Here is an 18,587-nt window from a genome sequence, read left to right on the forward strand (position 1 = left end):
TCCTTGGGTTATTGAAGGACTCTGAGACATCCCCAGGAAGGTGCTCACTAATTGACAGGTGCTATCATCAGTACTGCCACTACTGGAAAAGATTCCATTTGTGGTATAGCTAAGGGAGTGTTGCATTTGGTGTCTGAAGCCTTGCATTTGAGTCCTGGCTGGGCCACTTGCTAGCCCTTGCTAGCTTTGGACAAGTCTTTGGCCCACCATCCTGGGGCCTCAACTTCCTCATCTATAAAATGGAAATACTTCTTGCCCTACACACAGGGTCTTTGAGGGGATCAAAGAAGATAGTGGGCCAGAAAACCATTCTGAGGACAGAAAAAATACTGCATGAAGCGAACCCCAGTGAACTGGAACTCGCTGAACCTGGGAACCCAGTGGAAAGTGGTCTGCCATTGTCCTTGTGGTTTGGTGGAGGGCGGGCTGTATGGGGGTGGGGACAGGGAGCTGCTGAAGCATCAGCTTTCCACAGCCCTGGTGTGCCTGGCATGGTGCCCAAGCTCTTGGTTTCTGAGAATTGTCTCCTTCCTGGTTCCTGGGGCAGGAAGAGTCCACAATCCCAGAGCAATGAAGTCCCATGGAATTTGCCACTGTCAGAAGTCACCTGGAGTTCCCTTTTATTATTTAAATGCTTTTCCTTTTATTAAAAGTCTTCTTTGAAGTCCTTTAATAGCACTTATAGAAAACTTTTTAAGTATAATCTGCATACAAGAAAAATGCACAAACCTTAAGTGTCCAGCTCAATGAAATTTCCAGAAACAGACCACCTCCCAGATAAAGAACCAGAACATAACCACCATTCCAGAAAACTCTTTGTGCCCCTTCCAGTCACTAACCACCCCTCTCTGCCTGCCCAAGGGTAGTTTATCCTAATGTAATCCACAGATGAGTTTTGCCTGTTTCAAAGCTTTGTATGGTTGGAATAGCACAGTATGTACTCTTTTGTATATGGACTGTTTTCACCCCAGATTATGTGAAACGTATTTATCTGTACTGTTGCCTAGAGCAATACTTTCATTTTCTTTGCTGTATAGTATTCCAGGGTATGACCAAGCCTCAGTTTACTTATCCATTTGCTCTTAATGGACATGTGGACTGTTTCCAGGAAAGGCCTATTATAAATAATGCTGCTTTGACCAGCCTTGTGTGAATCTTTCGTGAACATAGGTAGTGTATCTGCGGTGAAAATTGCTACGCCAGGAGGTAGGCATGTGTGCATGGAACCCTTTGATTTTCAGTTCAGGTCTATGCATGGCAAGGAGAACGTGGTTCATAGGGCTGTGTCTCTATCTGGGAGATAGACCTGTGCACAAGAAGATACTGTCTCGGGTTTGAGATGCTAATGAACAGAGAGAGATGCAGACTCAGAGGCTTCGTCACAGTGAGAACCAGGAATCAGATCATTGCTTCCCTCTCCTATAGCTCTTCTACTTGACTTTAGAGATAACCTCGCTTTTGCGTTGCCTGGGGGCTGGTGTCCCCCATCTACGGGGAAGACCATGCCCACGAGTTCCTCCACAGCCCCGAAAAGAAATCAGATTTCTTAAGGATGAGGCTGTGATTTTTTTAATTTCAGTTTTTAATTTTTTCGCTTTTTAGGGCCACCACCCATGGCACCTGGACGTTCCCAGGCTAGGGGTTGAATCAGAGTTACAGCTGCCAGCCCATGCCACAGCCCCAGCAATGCGGGATCCAAGCTGCATCTGTGACCTGCACCATAGCTCCTGGCAACACTGGATCCCCAACCCACTGAGCGAGGCCAGGAATTGAACCCACATCTTCATGGATCCTAGTTGGATTCATTTCCGCTTCACCACAATGGGAACTCCCGCAGCTGTGATTTTTAACACGCTGACATTTAAGAAGCACTCGTCTGGCCTCACGAGGTCACTTAGATTTCAGTCTTTTCCTAACTTCCCCACCCCTCTCTCCACATATGGGATATCAACTTTGAAACAAGGGATGGTAGAACATAAGATCTTAAAGAAAGAAATTACCATGTTCAGCGGATTCCAAACACCAGTCATACAAAAATCATCCTGGGAACTTGTTAAACATCTATTTAGAGCCCCACCCCTAAGGATTTTGATTTCGCAGATCTGGGGTGGGGCTTGGAATACGTATTTTTAAACTCCTACATGCACCCCCTTAGGGAATTCCCAGTGATGGAAACCCCTAGTTCAAGTCAATGGGCAGCCCTGTCTGTGAGAACACAGCAGGCCCAGCAGCTCTGTTGAGCTCTGTGCCAGCTGGTGGAGCAGAGAGTCACCACGGGGAAGAGGAATCGGTGCGCCCAGAGCCCAGGGGGCTTGAATGTGGACCTCGGGGCTGGAGCTGGAGTCCTGGCAGGGCCTTATTTGCATCTCATTAGTGTGCACCTTGGTGCTCCCCAATCATCACTAAGCCCTCTCTTGCCTCTGGCTGTACAGTCAGGTTCAGCCAGCTCCAGGGTAGGGGCAGGAACAGTGCCACAGCGAGGGGAGCTGCCTGTCTTGTCTCACTGCTAGAACGCAGCTCTTCAGCTCCTGGATCCAGCCTGCCCACTTGCCGGCTCTGTCCTAAGCTGCTCTGCTCAGAGGGGATTGGACTTGAATGGACAAGGCAGATGGGCTGGGCTCGGCCAGAGGCAATGGAATCCAACTGGAGATGAAGCCTTTGCTGAGAGTCTGTTTGCTGGTGCGAGAAGACCCATAAAATCCCTGGTGGGGGAGGGGTCCTATAACCCCCCACCCCTCAGTCAAGTGCCCTTTCCAGCCTGAGGAGAAGGGGAGGCAGGCCAGGAAACTGTTGGGCACAGAAGTGATCCGAGTTTTAATCCTGCCTTGGCCGCAAACTAGCTGTGTGAACTTGGAGCCTAGGTAACCCTCTCTGAGTCTCGTTTATCCCATCGGCAACATGAGGATAATTACAGGGTTGCTGGAAGCCAGTTTAAAACTGACGATGCCTGCCAAGACCTGACCGCAGGGCCTGGCACAAGGGAACCGTTCGATAAACGTCAGCTGTGACCACTGCTTGTGCCTCCGTCAGCACTTCATGTTCCCCGAACCTCGCCTTCTTCGGGGCATCATTTGCCAAAAGCTCGGTGGAGGGTCCCTGGGCAAGGAAGGGACCAGTTCTCATGCTCTGGTGGAGGGTCTCTGGGCAAGGCAGAGACTAGTTCTCATGCCCTGGTGGCCAAATGGAGGCCCAATGAAATGAGGGCGTTTGTTCAGGGGTCTTTGGCTTGGTCCCCACCTGAGCCTGCTGATGTATCACTGAGGCCCCAAGGCACCGAACGAGTGGGGGATCCCATCCCTGAATCATTTCATCACAGTGGCTACCAGGGGACCGCTCACCCGTGAAGCACTGGGCCCATCACCGGAGGCACTTCGTCTTAATTGGCGCTCGCTGCAAATTGATAATTACCTTCCCCATTTATATGTGAAGAGACAGAGGCTCAGCAATGAGCAGATGACCTTCCACGTTCTGGGGCTCTGACGGTAGCCTCCCCACCCCCAGGGCTGCCTGAGTTAGAGGCAGGCAGTGGCCTCCGGTGGCTGGGATGGCTGACAGTCTCATGCACAAGGAACAAAGAGAAGCTTCGGTCCCAGTGGCTTCACAGAGCCAGTAAGAGGAACAGGGCTCATTTCACTGGGGCCGCAAGGCCGGCTAGCTCCCAGGAAGGCAGTTTGTTGCTGATATTGTGGAGCCCTATTGGGGGTGTGTGTGTGTGTGTGTGTGTGATGGTGCCTCTACAAGGGGCACTGTACACATACAGAGAATAGGTCCCTCATTCCACAGGCATTTTCGAATACCAACTTTCATAGTAATAATATTACTATCATTATTACAACAGTGATGAAAATAATACTGAATAATTGTTATAACATATGGGTTAAATCCTTTGCACGTATAATCTCAGTAAATCCTCCAAGGCAGTAACTGTGGCAGCCTCATTTCACAAATGAGGAACGTGAAGTTCAGATAGAGGAAGCCAAGCCCCCAGACAGAACACAGAGGCAGGACTGGGGTAGGTCTGAGCCCGACACCTGTCACTTTCGCCTGCACTCTGCTGAGTAGGAGAACCTGGCTTTGTGGGTTCCTGAGGAACCCCAGGTTGGGAGAGGAGCTGAATTGGTGGGGAGCAACTTGGCCAGTGGGAAGCACCCAGGACAGGGAGACTGGGTTCTGGTTCCAGGAGTGCCCCCGACATGCCATGTGACTTAGTACCTAGCACAAAGTGACGTCCCTTCTCCAGGCATAGTTTTTCCCATTTTACACACTGGCAGTTACACACCTAGTAGTTTTCAAATTGTGCCCCAGGGAGGCTTGGGAATTTCACAGGGATGCTTCAGAAGGTGAAGGCAGCAACGAATGGGGATGGGGCTCAGGGCAGCTGCCGGGTTCCAATCCCCTTTCCATAATGATAAGGAGAGTGCTAAAATAATAGCTAGCATTTATTTAGCAGTTGCTAGGCAGGCGCCGTGCATGGTGTGACCCATTTAACACAAATTTTTGAGTCATACCTTCAGAACAACTATCAGAGATGGGTTCAGTTAGTGTATCTCTTTTAGAGATGAGGAAAAACAGAGGCTCAGAGGCTCAGTGAATGATGCAAGGTCACCCCTGCTGGAACTTGATGCCTGTATGTCTGAAAACTCATCCATAGCTCCTAGGAAAAGGCAAAGGGCTTCACTGAATCAAAGGGTGCATGGAACACGGAAGAGTAAGGACATTCTGGCCTCTGCAATCTGTTCTACCCTCTGGAGGGAGCTTTCTGGTCCTCCGGGGGAGTCTATCTCCAGACTTCAGAATACAACCCTCCTCCCTCCCAGAGAGCCACCCCAAACCCAGGCTTTCAGGACAGCCTCCTCCCATAGAAGGGCCCTCCTGGATCCTGCCTGGCCAGAGGCTGCCACACCAGGAGGAGCTCGTCCAGGCTTCCCCCTGGCTTTCCTACAGGCCGAGCTCCCAATGCGCCCTGATCAGCTCCAGGGCACAAACGCAGACCTCAAGGAGGCGCTCTGTTCCTATTTAGTCTCTGGAGCTTCTATTTGATAAATAGGTTCAATGTCCTGCTGAGCTGGAGCTGGTTTTGATCAGGCAAACCCCTCTGGCCAGGGATCCCTGGAAGAAGTGGGGCAGGATTCACTCTCCCTCCAAGGCCAGTGATCCTGGGATGCTCCCTTGGTTTGGGGAGTTTTCAGCTCTAAATGCAAAGCCATGGACCTGTACAGGCAACCCCAAGAGGAAGAGACCTCTTGCTCTCTCTGGGATCAGTGAGTGTTGGGGCTCCAAAATCGTGTCTCCAGCCAGGGGGGAGCCTCAGGGGTAAAGCAAGCCCTGTGTTTGGACAGGAGGCCATCCTGGAGTCTATTTACTTCATAATTTGGAAAGAGATGTGGGTTGAGATGCGTGTCTTTCCTACTGGAAAAATGACTACTCTTTCTAAACAGCAGCTGAAACAGCTTCAGCATCCGGGAGAGCTAGGGGAGGGGGCTGTGGAGCACAGGCCAGGTCTAAAGCGGGCAGCCCCACTTGGCCCCAGCCAATTATGCCCTGGGTGAACACAGACGGTGCCCTCCACTTTGTTAAACAGAAGCTGGAATCCAGATTTTGGGAGAAGCTTCCCAATGTTTGTCTCCACTTTGTTAAACAGAAGCTCCACTTTGTTAAACAGAAGCTGGAATCCAGATTTTTGGGAGAAGCTTCCCAATGTTTGTCTGTTAACGATGAATTAAGCAGAAAACCATCAACAGCAAAACAATATATCATAGGTCCAACAAAACTCATTGCAGCTGGACAGCCTGTATGTCACCAGCTGAACACATGGGACGATTGGTTTTGAAGGTTTCAAAGATTGAGGTCCTCATGTCCCTCTTTCCTTCTGCTCCTTATAGAATCACAAGCTTTTCTTTGGCCTGAATTGCCCTGGGCCACCACCCCGACCTTGCCGGAACCCCTCTCTCCTCGCTCCCTCTAGTCTGTCTGCGAGCCCCTCGCTCCTGCCCCAGGGCCTTTGCACTGCCTGTTTCTTCTGCCTTTGCGGCCCTTCCTCTGCTCAAACATCCCGTTGTCATGTAGGATTTCTCCCACTACCCTTTCAAAAACAGCACCCCTTCCATCACCCTCTAACCTCATCTGGTGTCTTACTTTTCATCACCTGATGATAGTATTTTTTTATTTATCATCTCTCTCTCTCTGCCAATAGAATCCAATCCCCACAAGAATAGCAACCTCATCTGTCTTGTTCTCTGTTCTAGAATGCCCTCACAGGATAAGCCCTCAATAAATATTAAATAAATGAATGACTTTGGCGGAGGAGGCCCCGTAACAAAACACTTTCTTATCACCCCCCATTTTGTCCCATCTCTTCCTTAAAGCTCTGGTCCCAAAGCCCTTTGTTTCTTTCAAATGTTCATCAAATGTTCCGAGGGCCCTAGTTACCTTAGCCTTTGTGGGCTCTTCCTCCATGAAAAAAAAAATTGGACAAATTGTATTTCATGACAACGTTGGTACAAAGCCGAAGATATGGGCACGTGGCTCCCACGCTGGACAGCTCAGACACAGGACTTTCCCATCACTCTAGAAAGTTTTGCTGGAGAGTGCGGCTCTGGGGAACCGGCTCCAGCCTCTCCAGCCCTCTCTGAGGCTCTCTTCTTGGAATATGGATTCCCGTTCTGGGCCAGTACTTGAATCTACCACCTACTAGATGTGTGAAGCCAGGCAGAGCCTTCCAATGATCCGAGCTTCAGCATCTCAATAATAAGCATCTCGATAAGGAGGAGGTTGATATAATATCTCACTGAGAGTACCCTGTGTTGGGTATTTACCGTGCATTGACTCATGCAGCCTTCTCAACAGCTCCATGAGATAGGTGCTGCTCTCATCTCCTTTTCTCTGGGACCAGAGAGGTTAAACCACTGCCCAAAGTCACACAGCTGGTGAAATGGTAGAGCTAGAATTTGAAAGCAGGTCTATTTGACTCCAGAGACCACTTTCTTACTCTTCATTCTATACAACACTGCAGCCCCTCTCCAAAGACCAAGTGAGGAAACACATGCAGATGTGTTTTGAAAATGTGTTGTTACCATACCGATATAAGACAGTATAATTTTTGTCACCCATAATAATAATAATCAGAATAATGATAAAGAAGAGGACCTCAAGTCCCAGCTCCTTTTCACCCGTGCTCTAGGAGAGAACTTCCTTTAGTTGTTTCTCCTTCCCCTAATTCCAGGCTTGGGCAGGGCTGGCTTTAACACACAGCTCTCCCGAGACTGCCTCTCAGTCTGCTGGTGGTTCCCGCTGCTGTGTACCAAGCCATTATTGGCCCTAATAAGGTGTTACAATGGGTCTTTCTTCCCTCTGCTTTAACCTATTATATTATCTGTCTTTCTTCCAGCCCTGGGAAGTAGGTAGGAGTAGCTATTATTACCTCCATTTTACAGACAGGTAAATTGAGGCTCAGAAGAAGTTCTACATCCTTTCCAAGACCACGTGGCCCAGGCAGGGCTCAAGCCACCGGTCCCTCCCCTGCTCGTATCCAGTTCTTTGACTTGTTTTTGTTCCATGAGAAGCCAGCAGTGGCCAGGCTGCAAACTAGCACGTGACTCCAATGTTCATCCAAGTTTCAGGTCTCCCTACCAAGCCCTAAGTTCCAGCTGGCTGAAACCAAGAGAGCTGGTGTTCAAGCCCAGTCCACATCCGAGCGGAAGTCGTAAATGGAAAAATCCCCTTTTGGATCTCATGTTAGAACCCTCTTCCCAACAGGTAGCTCTATTCTGGTCCTGCTTCTTCTCCAAAACTTCAATGGCTCCCTATGACTAAGTAGAAAAATTATTTCCATAGCTAAAGACTTCCTGATGAGCAGGTACCTGGAATGTCAACATTCTTTCTCTTATGGTTTTAATCTGGCTCAAGGGCACAATCCCTCCTAATTCCCCCTCCCTGGCATCACCCTCCCCCACTTTCCAACTTCTGTATAAGCAGAATATATTTAGGATTCTTTCCTGAGAGCCACAGGAGCCGGTCCTGACAGTGAATGCCTGAGAGAGACGGGGAATGGGGGTGGGAGGGTACCCAAATCCACGGTAATTTCACATTCAGAATTTTTTTGGGGGGGAGTGGACATTCTCCTATCCAGAGAATGAATCCAGTGATTCTTTCATGAAAGGCTCTCCAAACTTTAAAAAATATCTCCCCTGGGAGTTCCCTTCGTGGCTCAGTGGTTAACAAGCCCAACGAGGATCATGAGGATGCGGGTTCAATCCCTGGTCTCGCTCAGTGAGTTAAGGATCCAGCATTGCCCTGAGCTGTGGTGTAGGTGACAGATGTGGCTTGGATCCCGCGTTGCTGTGGCTGTGGGGTAGGCCGGCGGCTTTAGCTCTGATTGGACCCCTAGCTTGGGAACTTCCAGATGCTACGGGAGCAGCCCTAAAAAGAAAATAAAAAATCTTCCTGTATTGCTTTTCCCACCCTCACCTCCAGAAAATCCAGGGCACGCAGCTGTAGGAAATCTGCTCTCTGTTATCTGTGCAGCCATCCCCTTCTTGGGTGGCCTTGGTGTGCCGTACCTTAGAAATGGAGCTCAAAGGGCCAATGTGTTTTCTAGGAGGACTGTGTGGCTATTAGCTAAAGTCCATGATGTGCCCAAGAAAAGAGGTGGCACCGGCTAGGAGGGGGGAATGCCATTGCTGATTTGTGTCTGGCTGATGCAGATGGATTTCATCGTCAGAAACAAAGTCTGGCATTTTGAACAAATCTGGTGGGAGCTTCTTTAGTGGAAATTTGTGGCTTTAAATTCCTTCAGGTACACCTGCTTCCCCATAGAACTAAAATGCCTGAGTCCCTGCACATGGGCCATGACGGATGCAGGTGACAGAGGATTAGAATCACAGCACATCCAACTACAGGACTTAGAACATGGGGGCAGGACACAGCACGTTAGAGCTGGAGGGGCTCCTTGCAATCAGCTTCCCAAGAGGGTGATGGACAAGCCTGGCGCAGCGCCCTAGGACTCGAGCCCTGCTTCAATCATGACACTCTGCTTTTACATATTAATAGGCTGAGTTTCCAGGTACAATTTCATTAGGGCAAAAGAGTTTCTACCATGAGACCCATAGAGGGGTCTGAAATCTCAGACCCATTTCCACCCCTTCCTCCAACACATGTACACATCATTCCCAAATGAGGAAGGAAGTCCACAGGGCTTAGATGACTGACTTGACCAACACAACCCAGGGAATGACTGACTTTAGACCTAGGTCCCCCGAGAGCCAGGTCAGCTTACTACACTGACCACTGAACAGGCTTCAGTGAGTGTGCGACCCTGGTCCTCAGCCAAAGTCCCATAGACCTGCACAGGCTGAACAGTCGTACCCGCATAAGCTAGAAAGGGCTTTAGAGCTCCCTTCGTCTCCCCAAGGACAAGTATCCACCGAGGGTAGCACTTCCTTCACAGGTGGCCACTCAGAATCCGCTTGGGTTCCTGTAGTGACCGGAGGTCTCCACACTGTGAGATGACCCATCCCGGAATTGCCCCGAGATCATACCCTGAAGGAGGATATCAGAGCACTGCTTCTGCCGGGTGTGCTCAGACTTTTTTCTTTTAATTTTTAAAAAATGATTTTCATTTTTTCCCCCATCATAGCTGGTTTACAGTGTTCTGTCAATTTTCTACTGTACAGCAAGGTGACCCAGTCACACATACGTGTGCACATTCTTTTTCTCACATTATCATGCTCCATCACAAGGGACTAGATATAGTTCCCTGTGCTATACAGCAGGATCTCATTGCTTACCCATTCCAAAGGCAATAGTTTGCATCTATTAACCCTAAATTCACAGTCCATCCAACTCCCTCCCCCTTCCCCTTGGCAACCACAAGTCAGTTCTCCAAGTTCATGATTTTCTTTCTGTGGAAAGGTTCATTTATGCCATATATTGATTCCAGATATAAGCAGTATCATATGATATTTGTCTTTCTCTTCCTGACTCATTTCACTTAGTATGAGAGTCTCTAGTTCCATCCATGTTGCTGCAAATGGCATTACTTTGTTCTTTTTTATGGCTGAGTAGTATTCCTTTGTGTATATATACCACATCTTCTAATCCATTCATCTGTCAATGGACACTTAGCTTGTTTCCATGTCTTGGCTATCGTGAATAGTGCTGCAACAAACATATGGGTGCATGTGTCTTTTTCAAGAAAAGTTTTGTCCGGATATATGCCCAAGAGTGGGATTGCGTGTGCTCAGACTTTTAACAAAGACAAGGATAAAGACATGGATGTTACCACCACAAAGTTCCCAAACATTAGAATTAAGATTCTGAGCAGCTGGAACAGCGAGCCAACACACAAGGAGAAATGAATCATGGTCTCATTAAAGTCCTACATCACCGAGTTGTAGAAGATCAGCCTACCAAGCACAGACTGGAGGTGACGTGAAAATACGTCGAGGGTTTTCATTATCCACACACTCAACAGTCAGGGGTCTGAGCTGGCTGAGAAAAAGTAATAGAACTTGGTAATATTTGCCAAAAATTGGGTCACATATCACATTCAGCATTTATGTACATTAACTCATTTCATTCTCAAAATGGTATTATGAAGTCAGGAAACCAAGGATCAGAGAAGGTAAGCCACTTGCCCAAAGTCACACAGCTGGGAACCACCTTCTGCTGCCTCCCCATGCATGAAATGGGGTTGGGAGTTACAAGGAGACAGACTTTGCTTCGCACATATATCCTAAAGGGATCCATTCATGAACCCCCACATCTGCACCTGCTCGCACAAGCCTTATAGCTACCAGTTTATTTATTTACATCATGTTCCTTCTGTCAAGCAGGCACACACGATTTGCGTACCCACACAATCATTCAGAAGTGCTTTGTGTGTCTGTATGCTCTCTTGCAAATGTGCACATTCACCCACATGCAGATTTCTCTCTGTGTCTGGGGAGCCAAGGGCATGAGGCCCCACCCCAGACAAGCGCCTGCTCGCAGCTTCCCAGCAGAGCCTGTGGCTGGGCCAGCAAGCTTGGACTCGATCAGGGACCAGTGGCTTTCTTCTCTGCTGGGGCGCAGGCTGGACCTTCTCTGGGGGCGTTCAGTGGACCCTACCCTCGCCCCCACCTCAGGCGGTGATGCTGCCCTGGCTTTGAGACTAATAAGAACTAATATTTATTGAGTGTTTTCCTATGGGCCAGGCACTGTGCTAAGCATATTAGTGTATGTGATCTTATTGCATCTTCATAAAACCCCAGGAAAGCAGTACTCTTAACAGCCCCATCTTACAGATGAGAGAACTGAGGTTCAGAGAGGTTAACTTCCCTAAGGTTATACAGTTAGCAAGTGGGGGCGCTGGGCTCAAACACAAACAGCTGGATTTACAAGTGAGCAGTTTCTCTCTCTGGCAGCAGGTTTGGGAGGAAAGAACCTGGCTCTGGTCCTTACCCTGTGACTCTGGGCAAGTCCCCTTCTGTCTGGGGGACTTCATTATCCAGCTTCAAAAAGGAAGAGGTGATCACTAAAGATTCTTGCAGTTTTTACCCCATCATTGTTTTTCCTAAGTCCAGCTCCTTCCATTTTTTCAACTAGTATTTACTGAGCTTGGTTACGTACCAGGCACTGATCTAGGCCCTGGGAATTCATGCCTGAAGAAGGTACACAAACCTCCCGTCTTCATGGGGCCCAGTGTCTAGTCCAGGAGACAGTAAACAAGTAAACAAGAACATCCTGGGAGGTGACAAGTGCCGTGGAGAAAAACGAGGTGGTGTGATACCGAAGGGTGTTGGGAAGGGGGCTACATCAGCCTGGGGGTTAGAGGAGGTGACGTGAGAGCTGGGAAATAGATAATGAAAAGGAGCCAGCCATGGGAGAATCTTAAGTGGAGGGAAACAGTAAGTGCAAAGGCCCTGAGGCAGATCCCAGCGTGGTGCATTTGCAGAGGAGAAAGAAGGCCCTTGCTGCTGCAGCTTGGTGAACAATGAGGAGAGTGTTGGGAGGTATCATTGGAGGAACTGGTCAGGCCAAGGTAAGGAGTTTAGATTTTCATCTAGATGCCACAGGAAGCCACTGGAAAATTTTAAGCAGGGAAGTGATAGGAACTGATGTATGTTTTCAGAAGATGTTTCAAAGTACTGGTCCTAGGTGCTATGGGCGGGGAGGGGAGCCCAGGAGCCCAACCTGCCGCTGCAGCCTGCAAGCCTGGTCACCTGCCCAGGCATGGCGCCAGAAACGAAAGGCAGACACTGGGCCGTCACTCAGCAAACCATGTGCCAGGTCTGTGGGTCCCACAGCTTGCACACAGCCATGGCACCAAACTCCCACTCAAGGGCACATTCCCCTTGCATCCTACCCCTCCAGAGAGACCCCACCCCTGCTCCCTTCCCTGTAACTCATCTTAATGACTCCTGCTCAGCAAGGTGCCCCTACAGCTGCCGAGTAAGTGTCCTGTCGGAACCTGCCCTCCATGGGTGCTGATCTGGTGAACAGGAAGCTTTTGGCAAAGCGGGGCAGGCAGAGCTGGGAGGCTGCATGCACCCTGGGCTCACTGGGCCATGGAGTGAGTGGACCCAGGACTGGGGTAAGCACTTATACCCGCCCTCCGGGGCTTCAACTTCAAAAGCAATGGCATCCAGGGGGAAGGGGTGGGGTCCGAATGACTCAGGAGTCCCCTCCCGCTTGCAGGGGACTCTGTCAGGGATGGATGAATGTGGCTTTTGCCTGTGGCCAGGGTCTCTCACGGGCTGCAACATTAAGCAAGCGGTGAGAGCAAGAGGGCAGAAGCGGTGGAGAATAGATGTCTTTTTTTGCCCCTGGTTTTAGGATGCCATGTGTAGAATCTGCCTCCAACCTGCCCTCTCTTTTCTGGGGGGTGCCACCAACAGGATCTCAAGCGAGGGATGGTGGTAGGGAGGCGGCAAGGATGGGGCATATTAAAATTCTTTTCTGTCGCAGGCTTCCAGATCCTAAGTTAGGCTGATTTCTCCATTTCTGCCTCCTTCCCATGTTGGGATCAGCCCACAAGGTCTTTTTTTTTTTTTTTTTTTTTTTTTTTTTTTTTTTTTTTTTTTTCCCAAGTGCCACACTTGTGGCATCTGGAAGTTCCCAAGCTAGGGGTCTAATCAAAGCTACCGCTGCCCATCTACACCACAGCCACAGCAGTACCAGATCCAAGCCACATCTTCGACCTACACCATAGCTCACAGCAACGCCGATCCTTAACCCACTGAGCGAGGCCAGGCATCGAACCTGCATCCTCGAGGACCCTAGCTGGATTCTTAATCCGCTGCGCCACAACGGGAACTCTGACCCACAAGGTCTTAAAGACCCTGCATGTGGTTTTCTCAGGACTCTGGAAAGACAAGGATCCCAGCCTCTCCTTTTCCCCTGTGCCCTGCATGTTTAACTCTTCCCTGCCTTTGAAGAGCAAGGAGACTGGAAAAACGAGTCTTGCCTGTTTCCTCCAGGAGCACTTGGCACATCTGGCTGATAGCCATGAACCCGAGGAGCCAAGATACCCATGGGCAGGCCCGGCACCAGCCTGGTTTTTGCAGGCTCACACACTGCTTCCAGAAGACTCAGTCTGGTGACCAAACTCTGCCCTCCTCCATCCCCCTCCCTGTCCCGGGCCCTGATAAGTCTCACATTTTGACCTAGGCTGGAGTTTGGGGCTGCACCAATGGCAAGGGAGAGAATGGGGACAACAGGAGGTCTCAGAAGGTAAAGCATTCACTCACTCAGTTCAACAGTTGCCAGGGGCTAGTTCTTACCTGGCCGCCCACCGAGTGACTTAAAGCAACCCCCCCCCCGCCCCGCCCCAGGGCTCTATTTCCCCATCGCTGCAGCTGCTGCAGGAGGAACAGGGTCCAAATTCCATCATTTCTTGGGAGTTCCCATCATGGCTCAGTGGTTAAGAATCCGACTAGGAACCATGAGGTTGCAGGTTCGATCCCTGGCCTTGCTCAGTGGGTTAACGATCCGGCGTTGCCGTGAGCTGTGGTGTAGGTTGCAGACGTGGCTCAGATCCCGCGTTGCTGTGGCTCTGGCGTAGGCCAGTGGCTACGGCTCTGATTCGACCCCTAGCCTGGGAACCACCATATGCCGTGGGAGCAGCCCAAGAAATGGCAAAAAAGACAAAAACAAAACAAAACAAAAAACAAACAAATTCCATCATTTCTTGGGTCCACTTCAGCTCTGACACTCCAGGAATCAAGACATGTTCTCTGTTCAGGGTTACAAGATAGTCAGAATCAGGCCTTGTCCAAAGGAACTTGTGATGGGACAGGTGCAGTAAAGAGAGAAGCAGTCCTGGCCTGTGATGCAAGGGCTCCACATCTATTTCTTGCTTTGTTTCTGTCTAGCTGTAAGGCCCTGGGAAGTTCCCTTCCCTTTATGGAACTTAGATGCTTACTAATCCTAGCTAATATTATGTTAAAATTTACTATGTACCAGGCACTCTGCTAGGTCATTTTCCTTTGTTATTTCCACAATCCAATGAAGACATAACATCCTCATTGCTATTCTATGGTAGAGGAAAGTGAGTCCTACAGAGGTGAAATAACCTGCCCAGAAAGTCACCCAGCTAGGAAGTGGTGGCGCCAGGCCTGACAGCCAAGCAGCCTGATGCCAAGCCTGTGATCTTGGTCCCTTTGCTTTTCTGCAGCCTCTGTAGGTACAGACTCAGCTGAGTTTGACTGGAGCTCAGCCCTGATGGAGGGGGTCTCATGGGAAGTACTTAGGGCCAGTACTTAGTGCCAGACTGCTAAGCTTGGGTACCTGGTCAGAATGATTTCACCATCACTGACGAGCCACTGAAGGTTTTGGGAAAAGGAGGGAAGTGGTACGGATTGTGTTGTATCTGCCGAATGTCCTTGAGAAAGCCCTTGAACTAGACTGTTACCCTTCAAACACAAGGTTTCGCAGTCTTGGCAATGTCGACTTTGCTGTGTGTGTATGCAGGCGGGGTTGGGGATGGGTCCTATCCTGTGCATCATAGGATGTTTCGCAGCAGCCCTCTCCTCCACAGACTAAATGCTAGTAGCATCTCCTATACAAGCTGGGGTAGCCAAATATAACTTCAGACATTGCCAAATGTCCCCTGAGGGGCAAAACCACCCCACTTGAAGAACTTCAGCAATCGGAACCACTTCTTTCCTAACTCGTACCCTTTCTTTTTCTGCCCAGGGCTTCGGCAGTTTCTCCATCATGATTATTGCCTTGTTGGGTTTTGCCATTTTCATGCTTCACTGTACAACTTGTGAGAAACCCCTAGAAGGGATTATCTCCTCCTCAGCCTGGCGCTTCACACACCCCCTTTATAATGCGACCATCTATGAAAACTCTGCTCCCAAGACCTACGTGGAAAGCTCTGAGAAGATGGGCATCTACCTTGCAGATCCCCAGTGGGCAGTGCGGTACCGGATCATCTCTGGAGATGTGGCCAATGTGTTTAAAACCGAGGAGTATGTGGTGGGCAACTTCTGCTTTCTGAGGATAAGGACAAAGAACAGCAACACGGCCCTTCTGAACAGGGAGGTGCGAGATAGCTACAGCCTCATCATCCAAGCCACAGAGAAGACCTTGGAGTTCGAAGCGTTGACCCACGTGGTGGTCCACATCCTGGACCAGAATGACCTGAAGCCCCTCTTCTCCCCGCCCTCATACCGAGTAACCATCTCTGAGGACATGCCCCTCAAAAGCCCCATCTGCAAGGTGAGCGCCACGGACGCTGACCTGGGCCAGAACGCTGGGTTCTATTACGCCTTTAACACAAGGTCGGAAATGTTTGCCATCCATCCCACCAGCGGGGTGGTCACCTTGGCTGGGAAGCTCAACGTCACCTGGCGAGGGAAGTACGAGCTTCAGGTGCTGGCTGTGGACCGCATGCGGAAGATCTCAGAGGGCAATGGATTTGGCAACTTGGCTGCACTCGTCATCCACGTGGAGCCTGCCCTCAGGAGGCCCTTGGCCATTGCCTCGGTGATCTTGGCTGCCCCGACAGCAGTGAGGATGCCACCTATGCCACTGTGGTGGTAGATGCCAGCAGCTCAGGTGTTGATGTGGACTCCCTGGAAATTGTTGGTGGCGACCCTGGAAAGAACTTCAAAGCCATCAAGTCTTATGCCCGGAGCAGTGAATTCAGTTTGGTTTCCGTCAAAGACATCAACTGGATAGAACACCTTCATGGATTCAACCTCAGTCTGCAGGCCAGGGGTGGGAGCAGACCCTTTTATTCGCAGATCAGGGGTTTTCACCTACCCCCCTCCAAACTGGCTTCCCTCAAATTTGAGCAGGCCATTTACAGAGTGCAGCTTAGTGAGTGTTCCCCTCCTGGTGTCCGAGTGGTGATGGTGAAAGTGACCCAAGCCCTCGCCAACCTGAAGTATGTCCTAAAGCCATCCTCAGAGGGTGCAGGGTTTAAGCTGAATGCCCGCACAGGGCTGATCACCACCACCAAGCTCGTGGACTTCCATGACCGGGCCCACTACCAGCTCGAAATCAGAACCTCACCCAGCCTGGCCTCCACCACTGTGGTCATTGACATCATGGACTGTAACAACCACGCGCCCATGTTCAGCAAGTCCTCCTATGAGAGCACCTTTGATGAGAACATCCCTCCAGGTACCAGCGTTTTGACCATTACCGCCACAGACAAGGATCACGGGGAGAATGGCTATGTCACCTACTCCATCACTCGCCCAAGTGCTGTGCCCTTTTCTATCGACCCTTACCTGGGGATCATCTCTACCTCCAAACCCATGGACTATGAGCTCATGAATAGGATTTATACCTTCCGGGTACGGGCATCAGATTGGGGATCCCCATTTCGCCGGGAAAAAGAAGTGTCTGTTTCTCTTAGGCTCAAGAACTTGAATGACAACAAGCCTATGTTTGAGGAAGTCAACTGCAGTGGGTCTATCCACAAAGACTGGCCAGTAGGAAAAGCAGTAATGACTGTGTCAGCTATAGATATGGATGAGCTTCAGAACCTGAAATATGAGTTTGTGTCAGGCAATGAACTAGACTATTTCGATCTAAACCATTTCTCTGGAGTGATATCCCTCAAACGCCCTTTTAGGAACCATACGACTGGTCAACCCATCAACTATTCCCTGAAAATTACAGCCTCGGATGGGAAAAACTATGCCTCGCCCATGACTTTGAATGTTACTATAGTGAAGGACCCTCGTTTTGAAGTCCCCATAAAGTGTGACAAAACAGGGGTGTTGACACATTTCACAAAGACCATCCTGCATTCTGTCGGGCTTCAGAATCAGGAGTCCAATGACGAGGATTTCACTTCATTAAGTGCATATCAGATCAATCATCATACCCCCCAGTTTGAGGACCACTTCCCACAGTCCATTGACATCCTTGAGAGTGCTCCTCTCAACACCCCCCTGGCCCGCCTGGCAGCCACAGACCCCGATGCTGGCTTTAATGGCAAACTGGTCTATGTGATTGCAGATGGCAATGAAGAGGGCTGCTTTGACATTGGGCTGGAGTCGGGGCTACTCACTGTAGCTTCCCCCTTAGACTACGAAGCCACCAGTTTCTACATCCTCAATGTAACAGTATATGACCTGGGCACTCCCCAGAAGTCTTCCTGGAAGGTGCTGACAGTGAATGTGGAAGACTGGAATGATAATGCACCCAGATTTCCTCCTGGTGGGTACCAGGTAACCGTCTCGGAGGACACAGACGTTGGAACCACAGTTGCACAGCTGAAAGCTAAAGATGCTGACTCTGAGGACAATGGGAGGGTTCGCTACACCCTGCTAAGTCCCACAGAGGAGTTCTCCCTCCATCCCCTCACTGGGGAACTGGTTGTCACGGGACACCTGGACCGGGAATCAGAATCTCAGTATATACTCAAGGTGGAAGCCAGAGATCAGCCTAGGAAGGGCCACCAGCTCTTCTCTGTCACTGACCTGATAGTCACATTGGAAGATGCCAATGACAACTCTCCCCAGTGCATCACAGAACTCCGCAGGCTGAAGGTCCCAGAGGATCTGCCCCCAGGGACGATCCTAACATTTCTGGATGCCTCTGATCCGGACCTGGGCCCTGCGGGAGAAGTGCAATACGTCCTGTTGGATGATGCCCATGGGACCTTCCACGTGAACCCGATGACTGGGGCACTCAGTCTGGAGAGAGAGCTGGACTTTGAGAGGCGGGCTGGGTATAATCTGAGCCTGTGGGCCAGTGACAGTGGGAAACCCATAGCCCGCAGGACCCTCTGCCACGTGGAGGTGATCGTCCTGGATGTGAATGAGAATCTCCATCCTCCCCGCTTTGCCTCCTTTGTGCACCAGGGCCAGGTGCAGGAGAACAGCCCCTCGGGGACCTCGGTGATGGTAGTGGCTGCTCAGGATGATGACAGTGGCTTGGATGGGGAGCTCCAGTACTTCCTGCGGGCTGGCACCAGCCTTTCAGCCTTTAGCATCCACCAAGACACAGGTACTGGGAGAGGGATAGGACGGGAGCGCCAGGCACTGGGAAAGGACAGGCCTCAGGGAAATCAGGGACTGTCCTGAAGGAAGTCAGGCTGTGGGCTAAAGACAACAATCAGTGGGACACTCCTTGCTGTCCCTTTT

At 50.2% G+C, this 18,587-nt stretch overlaps 1 protein-coding gene across 1 annotated transcript in view; it reads left to right on the plus strand.

Moving 5' to 3' along the window:
* Positions 1–18,587, plus strand: part of FAT2 (FAT atypical cadherin 2) — an 83,174-nt gene that overhangs the window by 6,161 nt on the left and 58,426 nt on the right. Inside the window, 2 exon segments of the mRNA XM_021076658.1 lie at positions 15,175–15,979; positions 15,982–18,450. Coding sequence (XP_020932317.1) covers positions 15,196–15,979; positions 15,982–18,450 — 3,253 coding nt within the window. The 5' untranslated portion in view covers positions 15,175–15,195.

This window comes from Sus scrofa, chromosome 16, assembly GCF_000003025.6.
Source record: "Sus scrofa isolate TJ Tabasco breed Duroc chromosome 16, Sscrofa11.1, whole genome shotgun sequence".
Lineage (NCBI taxonomy): Eukaryota > Metazoa > Chordata > Mammalia > Artiodactyla > Suidae > Sus > Sus scrofa.